Raw genomic sequence first — 22,639 nt, forward strand, 5'->3', positions numbered from 1 at the left:
CCCCAAACCAAGCGGAGGAAAGCATACCTGTTTGTCAGATTAGAGAAGGATATGAATTGGATTCAAGATTCACATGGAATACTAGCCAAGACCAAAGAAGAATGCAACTTCAACTCGGATCACCAGCATCAATGTCTAGCCATGGATCTAAACAGGAGACATGGTCACCAGTCTTCAAATTGCCACCTCCAGAAGAGCTGCGTAGCTTGGCTACAATGCAACCAGGTGAGTGTTCATCATTACTGCTTACATGTATGTTCATCTCCATCGCACTTTTCCATCTTTAACTGGCTGAATTGTTATTTTCCATTTCTTTCTGTGGCTTCTGGTTCTTGTATTTAAATTTTCATATGCTATTCCATACTTTCTTTGCGCAATAATACATTCAGAAACCTTGGGCATAAACACTTTTATAAAACATTCACAGCCTGAAATGATATATTCACTACTGACCAAACTCAAAATGTTTGCTTATCGCCAAGGATTCTCTTTGTGAAAAAAGGGTTTTTGAATACAATTCACCCAAGGTTCCTGTTGAATTTTTTTCTAGTTTTACAGTTGTGCATCTCTGCAGTTTTGGATTAAGTTTTCACCAGAATTGAGCCTGTTCTCTTAAGATTTTAAATTCAAGATGAAAGTCATAATTTTCATCATGTTCTTGCATAAATCAAATTGGTTCAGGCTCTTTTTTTTTTCTTCTCCTTGTTTGATATGCACTCCATTAAATACTGTTCAGTTCAAAGTTTGTATTAAAAGGAGATTGATTTTCTATCACACAGACCATTATTACAATCCTGACGTGAGACTGCAAGATCATTCTTCCAGCCCTGCCTTTGCCATCTTACCTCATCCTTCATACCTGAAAACTTCAGTTAGAAGAAATGCAACAAACAAATCAGACTTTGTGGTTTGTAAGGTAAGAATCAGCATACACTGTACATGAAGTAATCAAAAAGATAGGAGATTACAAAATGCCCATGAATTGGCACTTTCATAGATATGGAATAAGCGGTCACAGTGTTTCCTGATCATAAAAGGCTTGATGCCACAAATTATATGTATGTAGCTTTTGATTGCATTCTGATGGAACATTCATAATTGTTGCACATTTAGATAATTGATACGTGTCTGTTTGGACCCAGAAGGGCTTTAAACCTGTGTTGTATGTATTACGTTTTAAGGCCCTAGTAATATCTCCAAATAGGTGGATTCTTATTGAATGCTTTAAAATACTCTTATTTAACTTTATGAATAACCTTTGTATGATTATGGTATGTAGAAAGTTTAAGTGTGCTTTTATTTTCTGTTTATTTCTCCAGGACCAGAGTGATTTTTTGAAAGGGGGGATCTACTGGAAGCAGTTTGTGTCCAGTGGAAAAGTCAGAAGAAATCCACAAACTCCTACCCAGTCAATGTTCCTACCAAGACAAGATTGTGGTGACTTTCAAGAAATACTGCCTTCTGAGTCCAGTAGAATGCTGCCATATGGTACTCCTCTAGTGAGGAATGCCAGGCTTACCCCACCATTTGACACCTCAGAGAGGAGGAATCCTAACACTCCTACCCAGAGAGAATTTCAACCGAGACACGACCGGAGTAAACCACTTCAGATACATCCAACACACGCTGACAGTATCCAAGCATGTAGCACCCCTGCAAGTGGAATGATCATGTCTACGGCACCATTTGGAAACACGTTTTCACCTCCTCAAACCTCATCCTTTAAACCTGTAGTGGAGGATTGCATAACCTCACCAACAACAATAGAAAAGCTGGGCCTTTGTTCCTCGCAAACCTGTATCAGAAACACGAGAGACAACCAAAGTTTGCCTGGTCTCTCAGAGAGGGATTTCTTAGAGGTTGGACAATCTTTTGCTGGCACAAACATGCAGAATTGGAATATAAGTGTACCCCACACTCATTCATCTGTAGCACTTGACTACCGTGATTCTCAATCCAGACAAAATTCTCATCCCTTCACCTCAGATGAAAGTTTCCAGGATGTGTTCCATATGTCACATGCAATACAAAATGGAGCACAACATCCAAGTTTGCCAGACTGTCATTCACCATGTGATTTCTTTGGAGTTGATGATAGTCAAAGTGGTTTGTCCAAAGGCATTGGAAGATGTGGAAGCCAACAGCTGTCACAATCCCAGAATGTTGAGATCCTCTGCGATGTCAACAGACGAACTGATACACCATCACTTGAGAGAGATGTCATGAGTTTATACACAAGAAGAGGCCGAGAGTTATGCAGGGAAGCTGTCTTTGAGGAAGAGAGATGCAATCAGAGTTCCTCGCATCAAAGAAAGTCCCAGTTTCATACAGGTAACATGCAAACTCTGGGGGAGGATGTACTGAGTCCTGGACTACAGTTTGATAACCAGCCTTCTGGTAAGGAGTTGTCTTATGGTACCAATGGTAGATTTCATGATCGCATCAATCAATTCCAAAGTGATGACCAACAGCGAGAAAGCATGGGTTGTTTTCCGGGACCTCTCTCTATGGATCATTCTGTCAAGGAGAAGTTTTTAGAAGACCAGGAACATAATTTAGAGTTGGAACAGAGCACATCTATATACCTGAGTAAGGCCTCTCTTTCTCGTGAAAGGAAACTGACCTTCAATCACAGACCACTCATCTCAAAGCCCACTGGTGAACCAAACACACCTTTACCAAAGATATTTCGCAGAGAGATAGTTGAGGAAAGTTCAGTGCAAGCAGTCACAAACATCCTTAGTGATCCCTCACAGTTTGAGAACAGCCAGAGCTACAATGCTGAAACAATTGCATCATGCAAAATCCCTGATGATGAGCATGGACAGTCAACACGGGACGTGCATGAAACAAGCAGTGAGGATTCCATCACTGATGATATCCTCTGCAGTAGTTTCCGTAACAACCAAGTTTTCTCACAAGAGCAAAAGAACAATGTATTACATAGAGTTCCCATGCTAGTTAAAGATTGTTTACATTCTACAGGAAACAGTGTACAGCCTAGAAAGAACTATGAACCAAGCAATCAGTTTAGAGTAGGGACATCACAACAGGGTTTACAAGTAGGACACATAGATTTACAAGGTACCTATGTTAGTCTGTATTTTCAATATCCACTTTGCTTTCTTAATAGTGGTAACATGTCTGATGAGTTTCCAAAGGCAGTGCTAATTGCATTAGTGTGTTATGATTTTCTGATTTTCTTTTGTAAATTTGTCTTCCATTGTTTTCTTCAGATTTAATTGATACACATCATTTGTATGTTTATTCTTTTGCTTTGTCATTATGCTGACTTGGAACTCAATGCATTCATCATTTGCTTTTGAGAACACTCTATTTCTCACATCCGCCATGATGGGGCACCAACAGGATGATTTAAACCTCAGGTTCATAACCATAGTGGAGCATAAATCATAAAATTATGCATCCACCCCAAATTATGTATAATTTGTATTGGAAGTTTGGAATGAGGATAATGATAAAAAGTGTTTGGATGTATTTCGTAACTCATGAAATTGTGAATCCAACAATCCCTTTCTTTTGTGATGTATATGAAGTGTCTAATAATTTTGTTTCAATTTATCTATTAAAGTCGGCAACACAAGAGGCAACATACCCTCACTACATCATGCACACCAGAATAGAACACAAAGTGCAATTGGGAAGACTGGTTCCCAGACACAGTCAGGAGATGCACTTATAAGAGGAGTACCTAGTAGAGAAGTGAAAAAGGGGTTCAGGACACCAGTCTCCATGATGTCAAATGTAAGTAACATGCTCAGCTTTTATTTAGAACTTTTTGGTTTGCCTCAAACATGCAGAAGAACAATAAAAATGCAGTCATATGACTCAAGCTATTAAACGAGTTGGGATTCCTGTATGATAGCATATTGTATTACCTTTCCAACTGTCAGATACAGTGGAACCTCCTAAGTTGTAAAGAACACTGTTAAAACAAAAATATGTAATTACGAAGTAATTTTGCTGGTCCTACATCCTTGCATTTTGTTGTTGTTATTGTTTTTTTTTTTTTTGGAGGGGGGGATATATATATACATTTATATTATGATACCGTAATTTCCTTTATCCTGAGAAGTTTGTGATAACAAGTTTCTGCTGTATTATATCTTTTAATTGTATACACATTGCTCAATTTGTTGGTAAATTGAACATTTTGGCATTTGGGTAGATGCTTTTGTCAAGAAAATATGTACAATACAATTGATGTGGATCACACATGATGTATTGAATACATTACAGTGTATATTATATATTTATATATTGCAAATTTGTATATGCTTTCCTTTTGTCTTTGACTTGTTCGTGTGCATAACAGATTGGAATGCGTGGTGACCTCAACTTTCCAGCGGCGGACACGGTACATAGTGGATCAGTACGTCAGAGAGAGATCGTGATACCAGTCTCCTTTCCTAGTGTGTCAAGTTACAAGCAGATTATGACCGAGGCTGTCAAAGGTTGGTTTCTTTGATAGCTTGATTTCATATTGAATTTAAAGGATCAAAGAAAATTGAAAAGCTTTCAGGAAAAAGGTGATTTCATATTAAGGCTCACATAGTAATTAACTCAGAGTTAACTTCGTGAGTGTACATGAGTGCATAGACAAGTCGATCTACTCAATCATTGATTTTGCTTTTATCTGAGATTATTTAAACTTACAATACATCTTAAAGAAATTATATTTGAAGTTGATATTTTGTATTACAGTACTTGCATGGAACCCCAATCATAGATATAATAACTATTAGGTGAATGCTACCCTTAAGACGTTTCCTTTAGTTCTGGAACTTCTGGTAATAATCTAGAATCTTCTGTGTCATACTGTACCACTGTTAGGGATCATAGTCAGGGATCCTAATATTGTAATTGGATGTTTTTCTGTGGCATATGAACATGTTCAATTCAATTCAATTCAATTCAAATTAGTTTTATTCAATCTCGTCAAAAAGTCCAAAGACTAAAATGGTGAGTTTACATCATACATACAATTATACAACAAAGCATTAAAAAAGAAAAACATAGCAAATGGGGAAAAAGTATATAAAAATGAATAAATGTTTACATCAAAACATCAAAGCAGCAAGAAAAACAAAACAACAAAATTACAAAAACAGTATATTGCAAGCATGTTGGATGAGTGTAATGAAAATAAAGTAATTAAATCAAAATAGATTGAAGCTTTATGAGAAAAACTGAAGAAATTAAGGCCTTCTGTTTTGTAACTGAGAGAATAATTGTCATAGACAAATAAAATGTAACATGTCTTTCTCTCTTCCCTTGTACATGTATATAAACAGAGCATTTGAACATCCTCCTCCTCGAGCTCTCCCACCGCTACCACTCCACCATGGAGAAAGCTGACATCACGTCTTACACCAAGACCCATCACGGGGGAAACCCCTCAGAGAGGACCGGTGGTGGAGGGGGGAATCCCCCATGCAAGCATGGCCAACCAGCCAAGATGGTGTGTGTCAAGAAGGATGGTCCTAACAAAGGCAGGATGTTCTACGCCTGCAACAATCAACGGGAGAATCAGTGCAAGGTAATAATAATTATATTTGCTTATATAACGCCGAACACTTACTTTATCAGAAGTCTCTAAGCACTCTACATTAATGCAGCATAATTACCCTGGCTTTAGCAGAGCAGCTGTCACACGCTCTGCGCTTCAAGGAATAAATTCCTACCAGGTCCCCATTTACTTCACCTGGGTGGAGTGCAGCGCAATGTAGATGAATTTTTTGCTAAAGGAAGTTAACGTCCTGGAGTGGGCTTCGAACTCACGACCTTATGATTGAAATACAAGAGTCAGAATCACTTCACCATGACGCTTCCATGGTACATGTACATGTAGGTGTGGTTGTAAGATGGTTGTTGGTTTGTTGTTCGGTTTTTGTGCGTGTGTTGTATTATCTTCTTCTAAGATACAATTTACCACTCTGACATGGCTGTGAAAGAGTTTAGTGAAAATTGTTTATAAGTTTTGGCTTTGTATTTTGTACAATGAGATCACCCCAACAGTTTAGATGGAAAACAATTAGTACAGTGAAACCTGTCTCTAAAGACCACCCAAGGGAGACCAAAAATATGGTCTTTATAGGCAGTTGGTCTTTATGTACAGGCGCCTATAGTACATGTTTCAATGTTTCAAGGGAAACAAAAAAGTGGTCTTTGTAGAAAGGTGGCCATTGTAGACAGGTGGTCACTAAAGCAGGTTTGACTGTATTATATGTAGTAAGGGAAAAATAAATATATTCATTTTAGATATGAATGTTGGAACATCATTTGTATCATGATACAAATAGCCCTAAAGTCATATGCATCTTCACAATTAGGATTATTTTCAAAAGAAAGTCATAGCATTGCTGTCACTCATGTTTTATTGCTGCCCATTGATTAAAACCTCTCTGACCAGAACCAAGATACCCCCCCCCCCCCCTGCAGAATGCTGAAAGCATGGAGAAGTATGTAAAAAACCAACAAGTGTGTGTGTGTGTGTGTGTGTGTGTAATTAGGTTTTTACAGACGTGTATCAATCAGATATGATTATTTTGATGTGGGGACTGACCTTTAATGTCACCATCCAAAAGACGTGAGTCAGTTTCAAACCGGGGTCCCCTTAGCCAGTTTGTAGGCAAAGACAGAGAGCTGACCAAGTGAACGTGCCGCTAGACCAACTCACATCTTCCTATATATTTCTACTGAGATAATAGACCGGTTATTTCCTGGGGACCTATAGTGACGAGGTATTGCATTAACATGTTATTAATGAATAAACTGCAATACTTGGAATCCAATCTGCATACATAAATTGTTGCTATGTCAGGCAAGCCTTCAGGTTGTCATCAACAACCTTTGTTTAAAAATTAAGCATAAAGTTTGAGTATGTTAAACCAGTCTATTGACAAAGTTTTCCGCTCTTTAATTGCAGTTCTTTGTATGGGCGGATCAGCATGCAGCGCAGGCACCACAAACTTCAACTCAACAACCCTCACAGTCCAGAGCTAAGATTGCTCTTCACAATGCTGAAAGCATTGAACAGTTTGCCAGGACCAACCAGGTTCATCTCTACTGTGAATGCCAGTTGAGTCGCAGAGGCAGTTTGAATGAGGGACCCTTGGGATCAGCACCGGTAAGAATTTCCTTGGACCAATCCTACGCTTTTGAATTATCCTACTTGTTTCCAGTTTTATTACCGGTACATGTCTTAAATCCAGTTCCTACCCCTCCTGATTTTTCTTCAAATTCTACATATTCCTCTCTGTTAGGGTCCTTATATTGATGTTAGTTGTTTGATGATTATTTTACCTGACTGCTAAGAAAGCATGTGTATGCTTGAAAGTAAGCAACCAGGGGACTTGAGGCTTTAAGTCTTCTACGAGGGTTAATTCCTTACCTAAGGGCACCATCGCATTGATTTGGTTCAGAATGCGGTTACGAGACCACTGCTCTACCACTGATCCATCGCACCTCTAGTAGAGGAGTGTTTTCTTTCATTTCAGGGGTGATCTGACAAATGCTACAGCAACATTTGTCCCTTCGTTTGTTCCGTTAACTATACATGGGTAGGGTAGTGATTGGGTTTTAGATTAAGTTTAGGGTTAGGGTTAGATATAGTTTGTTTAGTCGAGGGTTGAAGAAGGGAATTTCATTGGCGTACGAAATTGACAACAGAGCATGTGTCTTAGAAACACTGCAGATGAGTTTTCCTAGGAGAGATACCATAGATTTGATCTTTCTTTCCAAATGTGAAATGCAAAATGAACCTTGCCTCATGAATTTTTTCTAAAAAAACAATTATAAATATGTGTTATTGCTTCAAATAAATATTTAACGATACGCTTTTACAAAACTCAGTATGCTATTACAATATAACATGCATAAAGATGAACAAAGATTCTCAGTTAAATAAATTCTAAGTATGTTTTGGGACTTTGTAGCACTGTGATGGTTAAAGGTAAAGACCAGTAATGGTCATGCGATTGCATTGTGAAAGAAACGTTGTGGAATCGATCAGAAAAGGTTGATCATCTAGCATCTAGCATCTGCAAGGTTCTGGAATCATCAAAATGATAAGAAATTTGGCCCATTCGTCGTAAAGTTACAAGCACTATACACAGAAAGATGTATATGGGACTACCCTATCTCTCTCACACGACCATGAGAGAAATAAATTTACCAAATATATGAATTAGTAGGCGGTTTCCCGGCAAATTTTTTATCATCATGTATTAGTCAAAACATATTCTTTCACATGATTGGTAATGAGAGCTTCCATTTCATTTTTTGAAATTGGGGCGTTACCAATACTGGTCTTTACCTTTAATGTAGATGAATTGTTTTTCTTTGATCGTAGGCTTGGATTAAGAAGTACAGAGCACAGCGAGTGAACAACACCACCAAAAAGATGTACATCAAGTTAGACAGAAAAGAACACTCATCTACCTATGCCAAAGGTCTGTGGCAGGCCATAGTATTCAAATTTAACTTTTAGTATTTAATTAAATTGCTTAAAACCAAGAATATATAACGTTAGATGATAAGGTGTGGCAATCTCTCAAGCATTAACCTTATATTGTCATACCTCTGTATGCTTCTGTATCATTTACAATTGCAAATGTATAATGATCATAATCTCCTTGTGTTACCGTGATGGTCATGATCATACTTTGTAAACTGTTGAACCATGCAGAAATAAATAAGTAAATAAATAAATATGTAACTTTTAAGGAACCATGATATGAACATTTCTCTTCAATTGTTGTGATTCCAGATGACCTGTGGATCATCACTCAAGATTTGACCTTTGACCCATCAAGTTCCTTTGTTGCCAAGAGCATGTTCCATGGGCCATCCTCCACCAGTGAGATTGAGATTGAACCGCTGACTGGATACTCACCCTCAAACTGGTCTACAGACGGTAAGAATTCTGCTCGTGATATCTTTTTTAGCGTTTCACTAGGCCACTGCACAGTGCATACCTCGTGACCTGGATATAGGATGAATGTATATATATGGGCATCCCTGCTGTAGCATGCTGTAGATCCAATGGAAGTTGTATTTCTTTCCTGGGCATTTATCAACAAAAAAATATTATTATTATTATTAATTTATTTATTTATTTATCTATTTTGTTTTGTTTTTTGTTGAATACTTTTTTTTTTTTTGGGGGGGGGGGGGGGGAGGGGGACTTGGAGGGGCTTTATTGGGTACTCCACTGGTCCAGTTTATGGGATGTGCATCCTATCTGTGCTCCATCTGTAAGGACATTGCCGCAGATATTTTGTTGTTCGTTTTTGTTGTTCGTTTTTTCATAGCGAGAAAAAAAAAAGGACTTTGCCCTTATAGTAATAAATCAATATTTCTTGTTTAAAATGAGGATAATATAAAGAGAAATACTATGTTTCTAAGCACTTTACACTGTAAATTTGAAATTACTATTATTAATGTGTCTACCATCGTTATTCATCTTTTTCACAATAATTTATATGTTGCTTTCACAGGTTCAGTGTACGGAATCTTGGCTTGCAATGCTAGCTCCGAGTTAACTTGTCTTGGAAACCTACAGGAATACGTCAACCCCAGAACATTCCCCATCCTGCCCCATCTCATCAGTTGGTAAGTAAACAAACTCCTTGGTTCTTCATGGATGGAATGAAATTAATACTTTCTTAGGCAATTTCAAGTAGCCCTATAAGTTGGGGCTTTGATCAGATCGGAAGATCGGAGCGACACCCTTGCATGCCTACATCATAATCCAAGATGGCGGCCCGCATGTTTTGCCTCTTCTCTTAGACCAATATAATTAATTTCAAAGTCATGAAAAGGCAATAAATATAAACAAACATGGTCTACAACGACTGCAAATGACAAAATAATCCCAGCTCTGCATTTTTTTAAAAGCATTTGATAGCCAAAAACTTGAAAAATGTTGGCATTAATTTGTTTTTTTATAATAAAAATAAAAAATCTGTTAATTTTTTTCAGATCATTTTTCGAGATCGGCTTTCGGAAATTATTCTCTGATCTCACCTGATCGGCTCAAGATCGGCCCCTGATCTGATGATCGGTTACAGGCCTAATTTCAAGTGACAAATCATTAGAAATATTATTACTCTTTATGTTTTGGCTCTGTGCTTGTATTCTACATCATCTGTTCAGAGCCAGAAGGGTATTTACTCTGTGTTAAAGTATATGACTTAACGCCCGTATAGCTCCAAACATACAATATCCAAATATCAAGTATTAATACATAAATTGCAGTATTTGTAAAGGTAGTTAGCAAATCATGAGTAGACTAGCGAGCACACATGCATACAAAAATTGGATCACAGAAAAGTGCAGTTAACATCTGTGTGGACCTTTGTAGTTGTAATCTGTTTCCTCCTTTAAGCTCTGTTATCATTGACCATTTGAATGTCTCACAGTGTAGTAGATACCACTTTTTCTTCTTCTAATGTATGCATTTACATGTATCTCACAGTGCAGTAGGCTTCACATTTCTAATACAGTGAAACCTGCTTTAGCGACAACCCGTATAGAAAGACCACTTGTCCGTTAAGAATACATTTTTTGTTTCCCTTGAAAAATTGTTTCTCATTGAAACATGACTGAGTGAACCTGTACGTAAGACCACCTCATCATAAAGACTACTTTTCTTGCTTTCCTTGAGTGGTGTTTATTTACATGTTTCACTGTATAATTATGCATTTTATACATGTATCACAGTGAACCTGAGAGGAACCCATCTTCCCTGCATGGACCTGCCTTTGTGAAACCATCAAGGTCACGTTGCCTCAATCTCCCAGCATCGCTCATCGTAAGTCAAATCTTAAGTCTTAAATCTTTATGGGCATTTATTACAATCTTCACTTTATGGGGAAGTCAACCACCATCAAATTCATTCATATACAAGCTGAAAATTTAAACAATACAGTGAAAATAGTATGTGTCTAACAAACATATCAGCGGCCTAGCTAATTGCAATTGACTCACACGGATGAGTAGACTATTACTAACGATAAGCATTATGATTGCCAATATGAAAGGATATTGTTCCTTGTGTTTTTCTTTGCAGATTGAGCTAGTTGAAGATACCATCAGATTGTACCACTTGAATCCAGACCAGTCATCAGCTTTACATCAGGTAGCTGGTATGGTGGGAGGAGACGATCCACCTGTTACACTCATTCACGGTAAGATATTGAATTGTAATAGTTCAATTTCAATTCAATTTATTTCTCCACAAATGCCAAACATAGGAAAATACATAAATTAAAATACATACATACAATAATGGAACATCTACAGCATAAACGACTCCATATGAAGCAATGTATATTTAAAAAGAAAAAAAATCTGCAAAAGTAGCAGGAGTAGTCAAAAATAAAAAATGATTTGATGAGGACTACGCCAATAATAAAATCAAATTATACAATTTATAAGGTCAAATGATGAGGTGGTACCAATAATGCGAAAGAAGAGGGAGAAAATATCAAAAACAGGAAAAGAAGAAAAGAAAAAAATAATAATAACAATGTGCCATACTATCTACCTTTGTGTCTCAGCAGCTGGTCTCTACAACTCTCACTATGGCCCGAGATACATGGCATCATGTAAAGTGGAAGTTCACTTTAATAAAGTGAATATCAAGATCAATTTTTAAAAATAAAGGTAGAAGTTTAGTGAAAATGGTCAGTAGATGTCTGATGAAAATTTAAACCTGTTTTATCATATATACCACTTAAACTTTAATATACATGTAGATCCTCTTTATTATATGAATGAACGGGCCCTCAAACAGATCCTTAGATTTGTCTGCATTATATCAATCTACTTGCTGCGCGTGAGGACTTCCCCTTCACATAGAACAAGAAATTCCAAGGCACTCTTTGAAATTGAAATTATTATCTGCTCATTGTCCAAATTGACCTCTCATTTAGGTGTGTTTGGTGCTGGTAAGAGCTACCTGCTGGCTGTCATGGTCTTGTTCTTGGTCAAGCTTTTCAAGCTCAGCGAGGAGAGTGAGACCACTGGTCAAGAGGGTGGATGGAAGGTCCTCATTGCATCCACCACCAATGTAGCGGTAGATAGGATTCTCCTTGGGTGAGTCTTGAATAGAATTATAATGTTTGTTATTATCTATGATTGATTTCTTTGTAGAGAGTAAAGTGAGAATAGTGAGGTGCTAGGGTTAGAGCAGTGATCTCATAACAGGGAGGTCCCAGATTTTTCGAACCAATTCAATGCGCTAGTGCCCTTTGGTATGGCATTAATTCTCATTACCAATTCCCTCCGAGAGGACCTATTGTGATTGGTCCCCTCATTGCCTACCTACAAGCATTTGCTTTCTTAGCAGTCAGGTAAAGCAAACATACAAACAAACAGAATATCACAAGAGGTATTTAAATACTAAATCAGCTGATTATTAATAAATCTGTTATTTCAAAGTCAATGAAAATATAATGATGTGCAAATTTTTATCAAGATTGAACTTGTTAGTGCATTACTGTGTAGTTTTATGTGTATTCCTGTTTTTATTATCTTTTGCTTTCAGACTTCTTGAGCTAGGATTTGAGGATTTCATTCGTGTTGGCAGCCTGAGAAAAATAGCTAAACCTGTCCTACCATACAGGTATGAGTACCATTCCTAATCTCTTAGTCTTTAGCTTAAATTATACCTTTTTGTCTTACCCCCTTTCCCTCTCTCCCCCCCCCCCCCCCCCCCCTCCCCACAGTCTCCGCTCTTCCTCTTTCCCACTTTTCTTACTTGTTCTCTTTCTCCCTCTTTCTATCTTGGAGAATGTGCATACATGTACATTTTGTGCTGGTAAGCCTGAATCCGATGACCGGGGTAATAATATATATCTGTAAAGCGCTTTGAGAGGGCCTGCGGTCCTGAAAAGGGCTTTATAAGAGCAAACTATTATTATTATTTTTTTTGTTTTTTGGTACCTCTAATGAGGTATTTATTTATATTCAAACATCAAAATAAAATTGTGAGAACAAATACAATTGACACACATTAACTATTATTATTATTATTATTATTATTAATCTAATCGGTTTATGACTCTTGCAGTGTCCATGCCTCAGACAAGGAGAACCAAGAGATGAAAGAGTTACAGGAGATGTTAAAGGGAGACCTCACCGTCAACGAGAAGCAGTTTGTGAGGAAGAGCATCGAGAGACACAGGCTCGGAAAGAACAAGGAGATGCTCTCCCAGGTCAAGGTCATTGGGGTCACGTGTGCAGCGTGCAGCTTCCCTTGCATCAAGAATCTAACCTTCCCTGTAAGTTGTCAAGAGTAGTGGTGGTGATGATGGAGGAGGTGGTGGTGATGGTGATGGTGGTGGTTGAGTTTGTGGTGGTGGAGGTGGTGGAGTTTGTGGTGGTGATGTTGGAGGTTGTGGTGGTGGTGGTGGTGGTGGTGGTGGTGGTAATGAAGGTTTTTGTAGTAGGAAAACAAGGAGATGCTAGCCAAGGTCAAGGTCATTGGGGTCATGTGTGTGGCGTGTAACTAACCTTCCCTGTAAGTTGACAGTAGTAGTAGTGGTGATAGAGGAGGTTGTGATGGTGGTGGTGGTGGTGGTGGTGGTGGTGGTGGTAGTGGTGGTGTATGGTGGTAGATGGGATGAAGGATCTGTATTAGGAAAACAAGGAGATGTTATCAAAGGTCAAGGTCATTGGGGTCACTTGTGCAGCTTCCCTTGCATCAAGAATCTAACCTTCCCTGTAAGTTGACAGAAGTAATAGTGGTGATGATTGTGCTGGTGGTGGTGGTGGTGTTGATGCATTTGCTGGGGTTGGTAGTGGTAGTGGTGGTTATGACAAATAAGGGTGATGGTGAAGGTGATGGTGATGGTGGCGCTGGTATTTGTGGTGGTGGTAGTTTTGCTACAGATAGTACATATTAAATACCCAAACTTACTGGTTCTATCCAACTTTGCTGTCTTTGATATCAGGTTGTGTTGCTTGATGAATGCAGTCAGATGACCGAGCCATCATCCCTCCTCCCAATGGCCCGGTTTGGATGTGAGAAGCTTGTTCTGGTCGGAGACCCACATCAGCTCGACCCTACCATCCAGGGATCAGAGTCAGCGCACAAGTCAGGACTTGAACAAACCCTCTTTGATAGACTTTCACTCATGGTAATTAGATATTCCAGACCTTTCTAAATAACCTTTTATGCCTTTTTTGAAACAGTAGTTTCCAAAAATAAATCATAGTTTGCTGAATAATTTTATGATAGACTCACTCATGGTAAATGAGATATTCCAGACTTTTCTAAATAACCTTTTATGCCTGTTTTGAAACGGTAGTTTCCAAAAATAAATCATAGTTTGCTGAACAATTTTATCAGGATGTTGTCTGAACTTTGCCACTGAAACTGTCACACAGGTATTAATAATATCTGAATAATTGTGTGGAACTCATTTCTAACTGAATCATAGTTTTCAATTCAATTCAATGCTTTTTCAAATACCTTTTTTCCCATCCAAGTCTTGGAAATTTGTTTTGTTTACACATGTAATACATGCATACAATGTAGGTACAACAACAACTACTACAAGATTATTATAACATATACTTGCACCTACAATGTACTTGACAAGTTTTACCCATTCAGTTGTACTCTCCATTATCTTTAGGAGTTCTTCCATTTCCAAACCAGTGTCTCTTTCTCTATTTGAGTCATTACCCCAACTCATAGTATGTTTGCTATCATTTAAAGAGGCCTACTTGATGGGTAAATGATTAGAGCATTTACAGTGTTGATATTCTTTCACAAGGTGTTTATTAGGCATTTCTTGATTTTTTCAATTCTTGACCATATTTGATATAGGGCTATGATCCCATCATGCTGAGGACACAGTACCGCTGCCATCCCTGCATCAGTAGCCTTGCTAACACACTCTTCTATGATGGCCAGCTTTTGGATGGTGTCATAGAAGAAGACAGACCTCCTTTACTGGTAAGCATCTGGGGGGTGTTTCACAAAGCCCCTTTCAATGACAAATAACAAAAATCAGTGACAAATCCGCTGATAACCAATCACAAGCAAGGATTTCAGTAGTTTATAACAGAAACTGTCATTTGTCACTGATGTCAAGTTTTGTGAAATGGAGCCTGATCTTACACTTTCAGATATTGAGTATCAGTCTGTTCAGAGTGATAATGACTTTCACTAATTGGTCTGTATTGTATATAAAATGTTATCACTCTTTCTTTCTTTTGCTTAATGCAAGCACAGTGAAACCTGTCTATAAAGACCACCCAAGGGAGAAAAGAAGAGGGGTTTATATTGACAGGTGATCTTTGTGTACAGGTTTCTTTAGTACATGTTTCAGTGAAAAAAAACTTTTCAAGGGAAACAAAAAATTTGGTCTTTGAGTTTGTAGACAGGTGGTCTTTCTATACAGGTGGTCACTACAGCAGGTTTGACTGTAGTAAGACAAAAAGGAAAGTGGTATAGTTTAGGAGAATAGAAGGCAGAAGGAGATGTAGGAAAAAAGGTAGAGGAGAATGAAAATAAAAGAAGGTATGAATTGAGAGAGAAGAGTTATTATGGGAGAGAAGAAACACAAGTAAAAGATAAAGAGGGAAGCACAAACACATCAAAAGTTTGGTTTAATTGGAGAAACCCAAAACTTTACATTTGGTCAAATGTTGACAATTAACTCTCCCCATTACTGTCCGGCATTGCTTGATTCTTTTAAGTAGTGTGTGTTTGTTTCAACGGTTTTATGCATCTTCACACATTAAATTTCTCCATTGAATATATTATCAATATTAAAAAGCCAGTACATTTCTGGTATTTGAAATACACTGATTGAATTCTTGTCACTGACTGAAGCCCAACCTCCCTACATTGTGCTTCTTCAAATGGTTCCTTGCTTTGCTCAATGTAGTAACAAATTTATGTTGAAATCGTTTTTATGCCCCTCATATTTCTTTCCATTGAGGAGACCGTCATTAGCTTGCCATGGCCCCGTCTTATAAAGAATTGCGATTGATTTGAATCAATCGAAAGCCCTCCAATCAAGGGCAAGTGTACAGCCTCCTATCGCAAATGAAGTGGCAGTTTATTTGGAATTGATATCAACCGCAACTATGTTTATAAAAGATAGAAGGCTGTAAAGTTACAATTGATTAGAGGACATGCGATCAAGTTGGATCAATCACAACTCTTAATACGATGGAGACCACGGGGGTGTTTCACAAAGATCTTAAGTCAAACTTATCTGTAAGTTGGACTTTACAATGATGGAAAGCTGTTAGCATCTTTATAAATCATTTTGTAAAAGTTATTTCAAAAGGCATAAAATGTTAATACAAATCATTTATATTTTCTATTATCAAGGAGATTTCATGTTCTTGATGTGGAATTTATGAAAAGTCTAAAATAGTTGAAATTTTGCTGTCAAATATATTTCATTTTAAGGCTACAAATGGCTCTCCATAATGTTTATGTCCAACTTAGAGTTAAGTTCGACTTAAGATTTTTGTGAAACCCCACCCCCCCCCCCCCCTGATGTGTAATGATTCTTTATCTTTGACTGTAGCCCAACCTCCCAACCCTATGCTTCTTCAACATCTCCCACGGTCGTGAGATGAGTGCGAGGGATGGTAGCTACTTCAACGACCCCGAGGCAAGCTTTGTGGTGTTCCTGATCAGCAGCATGATGGAGATGGGGATTTCCCCTTCCGATGTAGGGGTCATTACACTTTACAAGGCTCAAGTCAGCAGGATCAGGATGCTGCTACAGACAGCAAGGTAGAATGCATTATATTGGCTGTTAAGAGCGAGAATGGCATTAGCCCTGTGTTCATGAATTAATGCCCTTTTGGCTCTGATCAGCAGTATAAAGTTAACAACTAAATTATTCATACCCCTTGTGCATTTGATGTTTTTGTGTTTTTTGTAACTCAAGAAAGAAAGGTTGACTGGTCAAATTGGGGCCTCTGTTGAATGCTTTTAGAAATAAGCTTTAAGATGTAACATGCTCACGAAACGATCAATTTTTCACATACTCAAAAAATTACAAAACTTGGTAAGGGTATGACAAATTTAGTTGTTTACTGTACATGTCCAGTTGATATAAACATCATGGTATTGTCTGCTCAGAGCAAGAAAGGCATTGCCCTACTTTGAATGATGTGAGACAATGCCCTTCTTGCTTTTTTGAGATGAGCTACAAGGATATTTGCTAGATAATGCAAGTCTGTTATTTCCAAGCCCGTTACTTTTCATCCCTATAGATGGGTCTAATGATGATAAAAATTGAAGAAATCTATTTGATGACATCTTTAAAGTTGTGTACACTATTTATTTATCCAAATATGTATGTGTTACTTCAAATTTGAATATTAAACATCTATGGGTGTGCTGAAAAATATAAAAAAGACAGTAAAGAAATGATAAGCAGCACAAGCAGATTCCTGCAGTTAAATATACAAATCTTGGCATACCATTCCTATCCCCCTACCAAATTCATTTAAGGATAAGATCATATATTATGCCTTACCACGCATTTGAAAAAAAATATCCGTGCTCACTTGGTAATCAGGTGATCAGTCGTGAAGAACCTTGGAGGTATAAGCTTAAAGATGTATGGATTATCATTGAGATTAGAGAAGAGATTAATGTAACCTTGAAGGATGGGTGTTAGCTATGTGGGATTAAGATTAATGAGGGTGGACTCGAGGTACATAAGTCTAGGAAGGTGTATTAACTTTAAGCGTTTAAGGTGGCTTTCATTTATTGGTTGAGGTATGTAGGATAGATAGTTTGATTATAGTGAATTGATTGATTGAGGGTTTACTTTAGTATCCGAGGTTTATAAGATCAAGAGGCTCAAAAGTTATGTTAAAAACCAATGCATGTAATGGTTTTGGTAAACCCCCAATAATTTTTTCTTTCTTTCTCTTTCTCTATTTTTTACAATTTTATTAACCAATCACCATGTACAATACACTATTTGATGCATTTGGTAGAGTGTAGGAAAAACAGTTGTTAGGCTAGCCCATTTATCATCTTAAATTCTGTAACTTTTCTTCCAGTACCCAGAACAGTAGTGAACTGAAAGCCATCCAGATATTGACAGTCGATGTTTTCCAAGGAGGAATTGAGTCTTCTCTTGTCTCATCTTGTCTTGTATTGTCCTGTGTTAAGAGTTAGATCAATGAATCAATAGATTTGTTCTGATTTATTCAGTCTTATTTATTTGACAGCAATCAGAACAGTTTGTGTAGTGAACTGAATGCCATCCAGATATCAACATGGATGCTTTCCAGGAAAGAGACTCTTCATGTCTTGTCTTGTCTTTTCCAATCTTCTCTGCTCTTCTCTTTTCTTGTGTAAAGATCAATGAATCAACAAATTTGTTTTGTTACTTTAACAGTACCCAGAACAGTAGTGAACTGAAAGCCATCCAGATATCGACAGTAGATGCTTTCCAAGGAGGGGAGAAGTCCATCATCATCTTGTCTTGTGTCAGGACTCAGAGAGTCGGATTCATTGACTCTGACAAGTAAGTGCCAGGAAAGTACACTAACTATTCTTGTATTTGATTATTATTTTCAAAATGTTATTCTCAGTTGTTGATCATGTAATATCGTTTATTCTGGGGTTTTAAATCTAGAAAAAAACAGAAAACCAGATGCCCCCCAAATGTTATTGAGATGGAGCAACAAAGTGGTCAATGTATTCTTCCAATGTATTTCTTCATAGACGAACCAATGTTGCACTGACCAGGTCCAAGAACCATCTTCTGATTGTTGGAGGGATGAAGATGCTTTCAGATAACCAGCTCTGGGGAGAGATCGTCCACAAATGCCAAGGTAATGTCAAATATGTACTAATAAAAATTCATTCATTTTGAAGGGTCAGTGACACAAAGACGTAACGCCATTTTGGCCATTTTGAGAAAAAGTGGGCCGGAGTTAAGTCTGTGTTTCACAAGCCATTGACTTCAATGGGGTGTTGGGTGGAGTTAAGTCTTTGTGTTTCCTGTAAAGCCCACATTTTTCTGACCATTTTGATATCAAATACTCATTTGGCAAAATATGGAGTTACGTCTTGGTGTCACTGAACCCTCCATTTCATCATTTTCTTTAAGTTACACATTTGTGTAGTCCATCAGGGTATAGCTTCAGTGTATCTGCATGTCGTGCTATTTGAAGACATGACACCTCCCTCCCCCCCCCCCCCCTCCTTCAAGAAAATCTAGCCATCTGATTGGTCGAAATTGGAGTCGTGATTTTAGCCATTTCCGTAAAGAAACGAACGATGCAAGTAACGGTCAATAGTTTATGCGTGAGATTCCCTAAAGATTCCGGGTACCAGGAAAATAGTAAAATTTTGATGAGATCCCCATTGGTTTACGAATTAAAAGTTGCTGTGTGTGAGCGCGGATACCATACAGTGCTTTTTGTGTGCGATTCTCAAATGATTTTAAAAGACAGTGTCTCATATTTTCTGTGATGTTTTAACCAATCTTTACTCAAGAAAAGGATAAGGTAAGAATTTTTGGTAGATTTTTGTGTCAATTTGGTATATAAAAGATATATCGACTGCTTTAATATTCAACAGCTGGCTGTTTCTATACTGGCTCTCGGGACGTTGCATCCTGCCATGACCCTGATGCGCGCCTGGGGGGGGGGGGGCCTTGAGCCTATAAAAACAGCCAGGCCTCTTGTTGCAGTCGAGATATCTATAATACATGTTTATCTAGTACATTAATTTACACATTACTCCAAACACTCGACTTGAACAATACTACAACACTTTAAAATTTGAAGTAGGTGAAAAGTTCAACTGTAATGGATTTTTATTCTGTCTTTAATACAGAAAGATCAGATGGAATCCAGGATTCCAAGGCCTTCCAGAAGCAGTGGGAGGAGAGACTGAGGGAACTGAAACAAGATGCTGACCTGGAACCGGCAGAGAGACCTAGAAGAACGAGGGGTAAAAGAAGAAAGCTGGAAAGGAGCGAGAGAGAGCATTCCCCTGCCATGTCACTGGATAGCATTGATGGTAATGGGTTCTTGATCGTTATTCTTCTTCTTTATCTCTTCTCCAAATTCCTCTGTTTCTTTCCATACTTTATTTTCCTTAAATTCTAGGGCAGCTAATACATATTTTCCCTCAAGTTATTCCCCCAAGAGCTTTGTAATTCAAGTCCAGTCTATGATGATATCATGGTGTCAAATTTTACATTGTTATATGTTAATAATATTTGGACAACAACAGATCTTTCCTTTTTCCTGTATTGATTTAAAATCTGCAGTAGCTATATAGAGCATTTTTTGTTGTTGCTTTGTTGCTTTACGTCAGTATTCAGCTTTTTGATTATTATTGCATTTTTACTTGGATGATTGCAATAGTTCAGTATATGTATTTTTCAACACTATTCTTATAATTCTGATTTTCAGAAGATTTTGTAAGCAGTGTATCACCAAGTGTATCTGGAATTAGCAATGCTTGCAAGCCCGCCGTCTTAGAAATGGACTGTTCTAAGAACACATTGCTGCACCCTACAGGATCACCCATTTCATCCATAGGGTATGATGACTTGCCTTGTATAGATCTGAGCACCCCGCCTGAAGATGAGAGACTGAGCAATGCCAGATTAAAAATGGACTGTATGGCATCGCCCCGCTCACGAGAAGTTGTATCTGCAACTATACCCGTCGCTTTTCAAGTGGACAACACTACATACTCACCTCATCCGTATTCAGAAGGGCATGACTTGCCCCTAGTTAACCTGGATACCGTACCAAAAGACAAGGACATTGGCGATGCTAAACGGGGCGCAAATCACGAGGAATCTTCCGATTCTGAAGGAGTCGTTTCCCAGGGGAGGAGAGTTCCTGTCGTACAGGAACCCTCAGAAATGCCAGATGCCAGTATCTCCTACTCTCCTCTGGAACACGTGGTAGATTCAGATTCAGAAGAGAGCGATGAGGACCTCCCTAACTTTAACATTGGGAATATCTTATGATGATGCTAGTCTTCTATGCCAAAAAGGTCATTACGAAGGTTCATTGACACAAAGACGTAACTCCATGTTTTGCCAAAACGAGTATTTGATATCAAAATGTTCAGAAGAATGTGGGCTTTCCAGGAAACACAAGACTTAACTCCACCCAACACCCCCATTGAAGTTGATTGCTAGTGAAACATAGACTTAACCCTTAAGGCCCAAGTGGACCTCTATCTTTAAACCACTTTTTCTCAAAATGGCCAAAATGGAGTTACGTATTTGTGTCACTGACCCCTCAATTTGTTTGATTTTAATAGAATGGTGTCATATTTTGTACTGATGCAATTCGAATGTATTCTTAATTGTACGATATTCTTTCGTAATAGTGCCTATTCACAATGAGGCAGTATATCAAAAGTTTGAAGTAAATCAAATACAAATATAATGAAGCGCATAACTTCACATGGACCAGAACATTTCACCCATCTATCACATTCATCTTTTTTTTCTATAAAAAGTTTAGCCACATTTCTAATCCCAAACAGGTTTGGGTTGTTTGTTGTGTATAGAACCAAGTGAGAGTAGAATCAACAATGAAGAAAACATCAGGAACAACACAGAGTCATTAGAATTACAGCTTTCAAGTGACATTTAATTCACATTTTTATATTGTATCGTGTCACACACATACTACATAAGGGACATAATATATCGTTTCTTTGTGCCAGCACTTGTGTTAAAATATATCAGGATAATACACTGCCGTGATGCATACCGTGATTTGCCAGTGAACGCCTTGTCCTTAAATTTCACCTGTCTTTCACAAACCTCTTTGAATACGTATTATTTATACATAATAATATGAAACACAATTTAATGTGTTAAGAGCCAGGAAGGCATTATCTCTAATTTAAAGTATATGAGTTAATGCCATTCTGGCTCTCAACAAACTACAGTATGTGGTAGTTACATTTACAGTAAAACGAAAACAGAAAAGCAAAGTGTATGTCTATAAAAATGTTTTTCATTCAATTTTAAAGGTAAAGACCAGTATTGGAAACGCCCCAATTTTAAAAAATGAAATGGAAGCTCTCATTACCAATCATGTGAAAGAATATGTTTTGACTAATACATGATGATAACAAATTTGCCGGGAAACCGCCTACTAATTCATATATTTGGTAAATTTGTTTCTCTCATTGGTCTGTGAGAGATATAGGGTAGTCCCATATACATCTTTCTGTGTATAGTGCTTGTAACTTTACGAAGAATGGGCCAAATTTCTTATCATTTTGTTGATTCCAGAACCTTGCAGATGCTAGATGATCAACCTTTTCTGATCGATTCCACAACGTTTCTTTCACAATGCAATCGCATGACCATAACTGGTCTTTACCTTTAACATTTATCTTCACAAATTACATGTATAGTGTTAAAATCCTGTACTTTTAAGAGGTTCGAAGATGTTTTGTACCAATGTGTTCATGTGCAAGAAGAAGAAAATTTGCTACTCATTCATCATATTTATCAGAACTCGACCTTCGCATTAAGAGAGAACAATTGAAAGAAGCTAGACAATAGTGTGTGGGAGTCTGCATTACGTAATATGTTTCCTGCAATTTGTGGGGTGCCCC

The 22,639-nt window shown here is 37.8% G+C and overlaps 1 protein-coding gene across 2 annotated transcripts; it reads left to right on the top strand.

Moving 5' to 3' along the window:
* The first annotated feature begins 3,619 nt into the window (after window positions 1–3,619).
* LOC762659 (protein ZGRF1-like) lies at window positions 3,620–21,168 on the top strand. 2 transcript variants are annotated; one of them, XM_030979782.1, is made up of 19 exons: window positions 3,620–3,765; window positions 4,337–4,475; window positions 5,316–5,560; window positions 6,950–7,150; window positions 8,375–8,474; window positions 8,792–8,938; window positions 9,522–9,636; window positions 10,747–10,837; window positions 11,096–11,213; window positions 11,961–12,123; window positions 12,575–12,652; window positions 13,100–13,310; window positions 13,983–14,168; window positions 14,864–14,992; window positions 16,584–16,795; window positions 18,423–18,551; window positions 18,752–18,861; window positions 19,871–20,056; window positions 20,455–21,168. In XM_030979782.1, exons 1-19 carry the CDS (start codon window positions 3,754–3,756, stop codon window positions 21,021–21,023), a joined length of 3,141 nt encoding a protein of 1,046 aa, XP_030835642.1. In that variant the 5' UTR covers window positions 3,620–3,753; the 3' UTR covers window positions 21,024–21,168. The 2 variants fall into 2 exon arrangements, with proteins under 2 accessions (XP_030835642.1, XP_030835643.1); XM_030979783.1 differs by having other exon boundaries at window positions 20,458–21,168.
* The last annotated feature ends 1,471 nt before the right edge of the window (window positions 21,169–22,639 follow it).

This window comes from Strongylocentrotus purpuratus, unplaced genomic scaffold (assembly GCF_000002235.5).
Source record: "Strongylocentrotus purpuratus isolate Spur 01 unplaced genomic scaffold, Spur_5.0 spur5_scaffold_10, whole genome shotgun sequence".
In the NCBI taxonomy this organism is placed as follows: Eukaryota; Metazoa; Echinodermata; class Echinoidea; order Camarodonta; family Strongylocentrotidae; genus Strongylocentrotus; species Strongylocentrotus purpuratus.

Coding starts and splice junctions, on each gene's coding strand:
- LOC762659 (XM_030979782.1), top strand. Junction 7,151..8,374: donor GACCCTTGGGATCAGCACCG/GTAAGAATTTCC, acceptor CTTTGATCGTAG/GCTTGGATTAAGAAGTACAG. Junction 12,653..13,099: donor AAACCTGTCCTACCATACAG/GTATGAGTACCA, acceptor TGACTCTTGCAG/TGTCCATGCCTCAGACAAGG.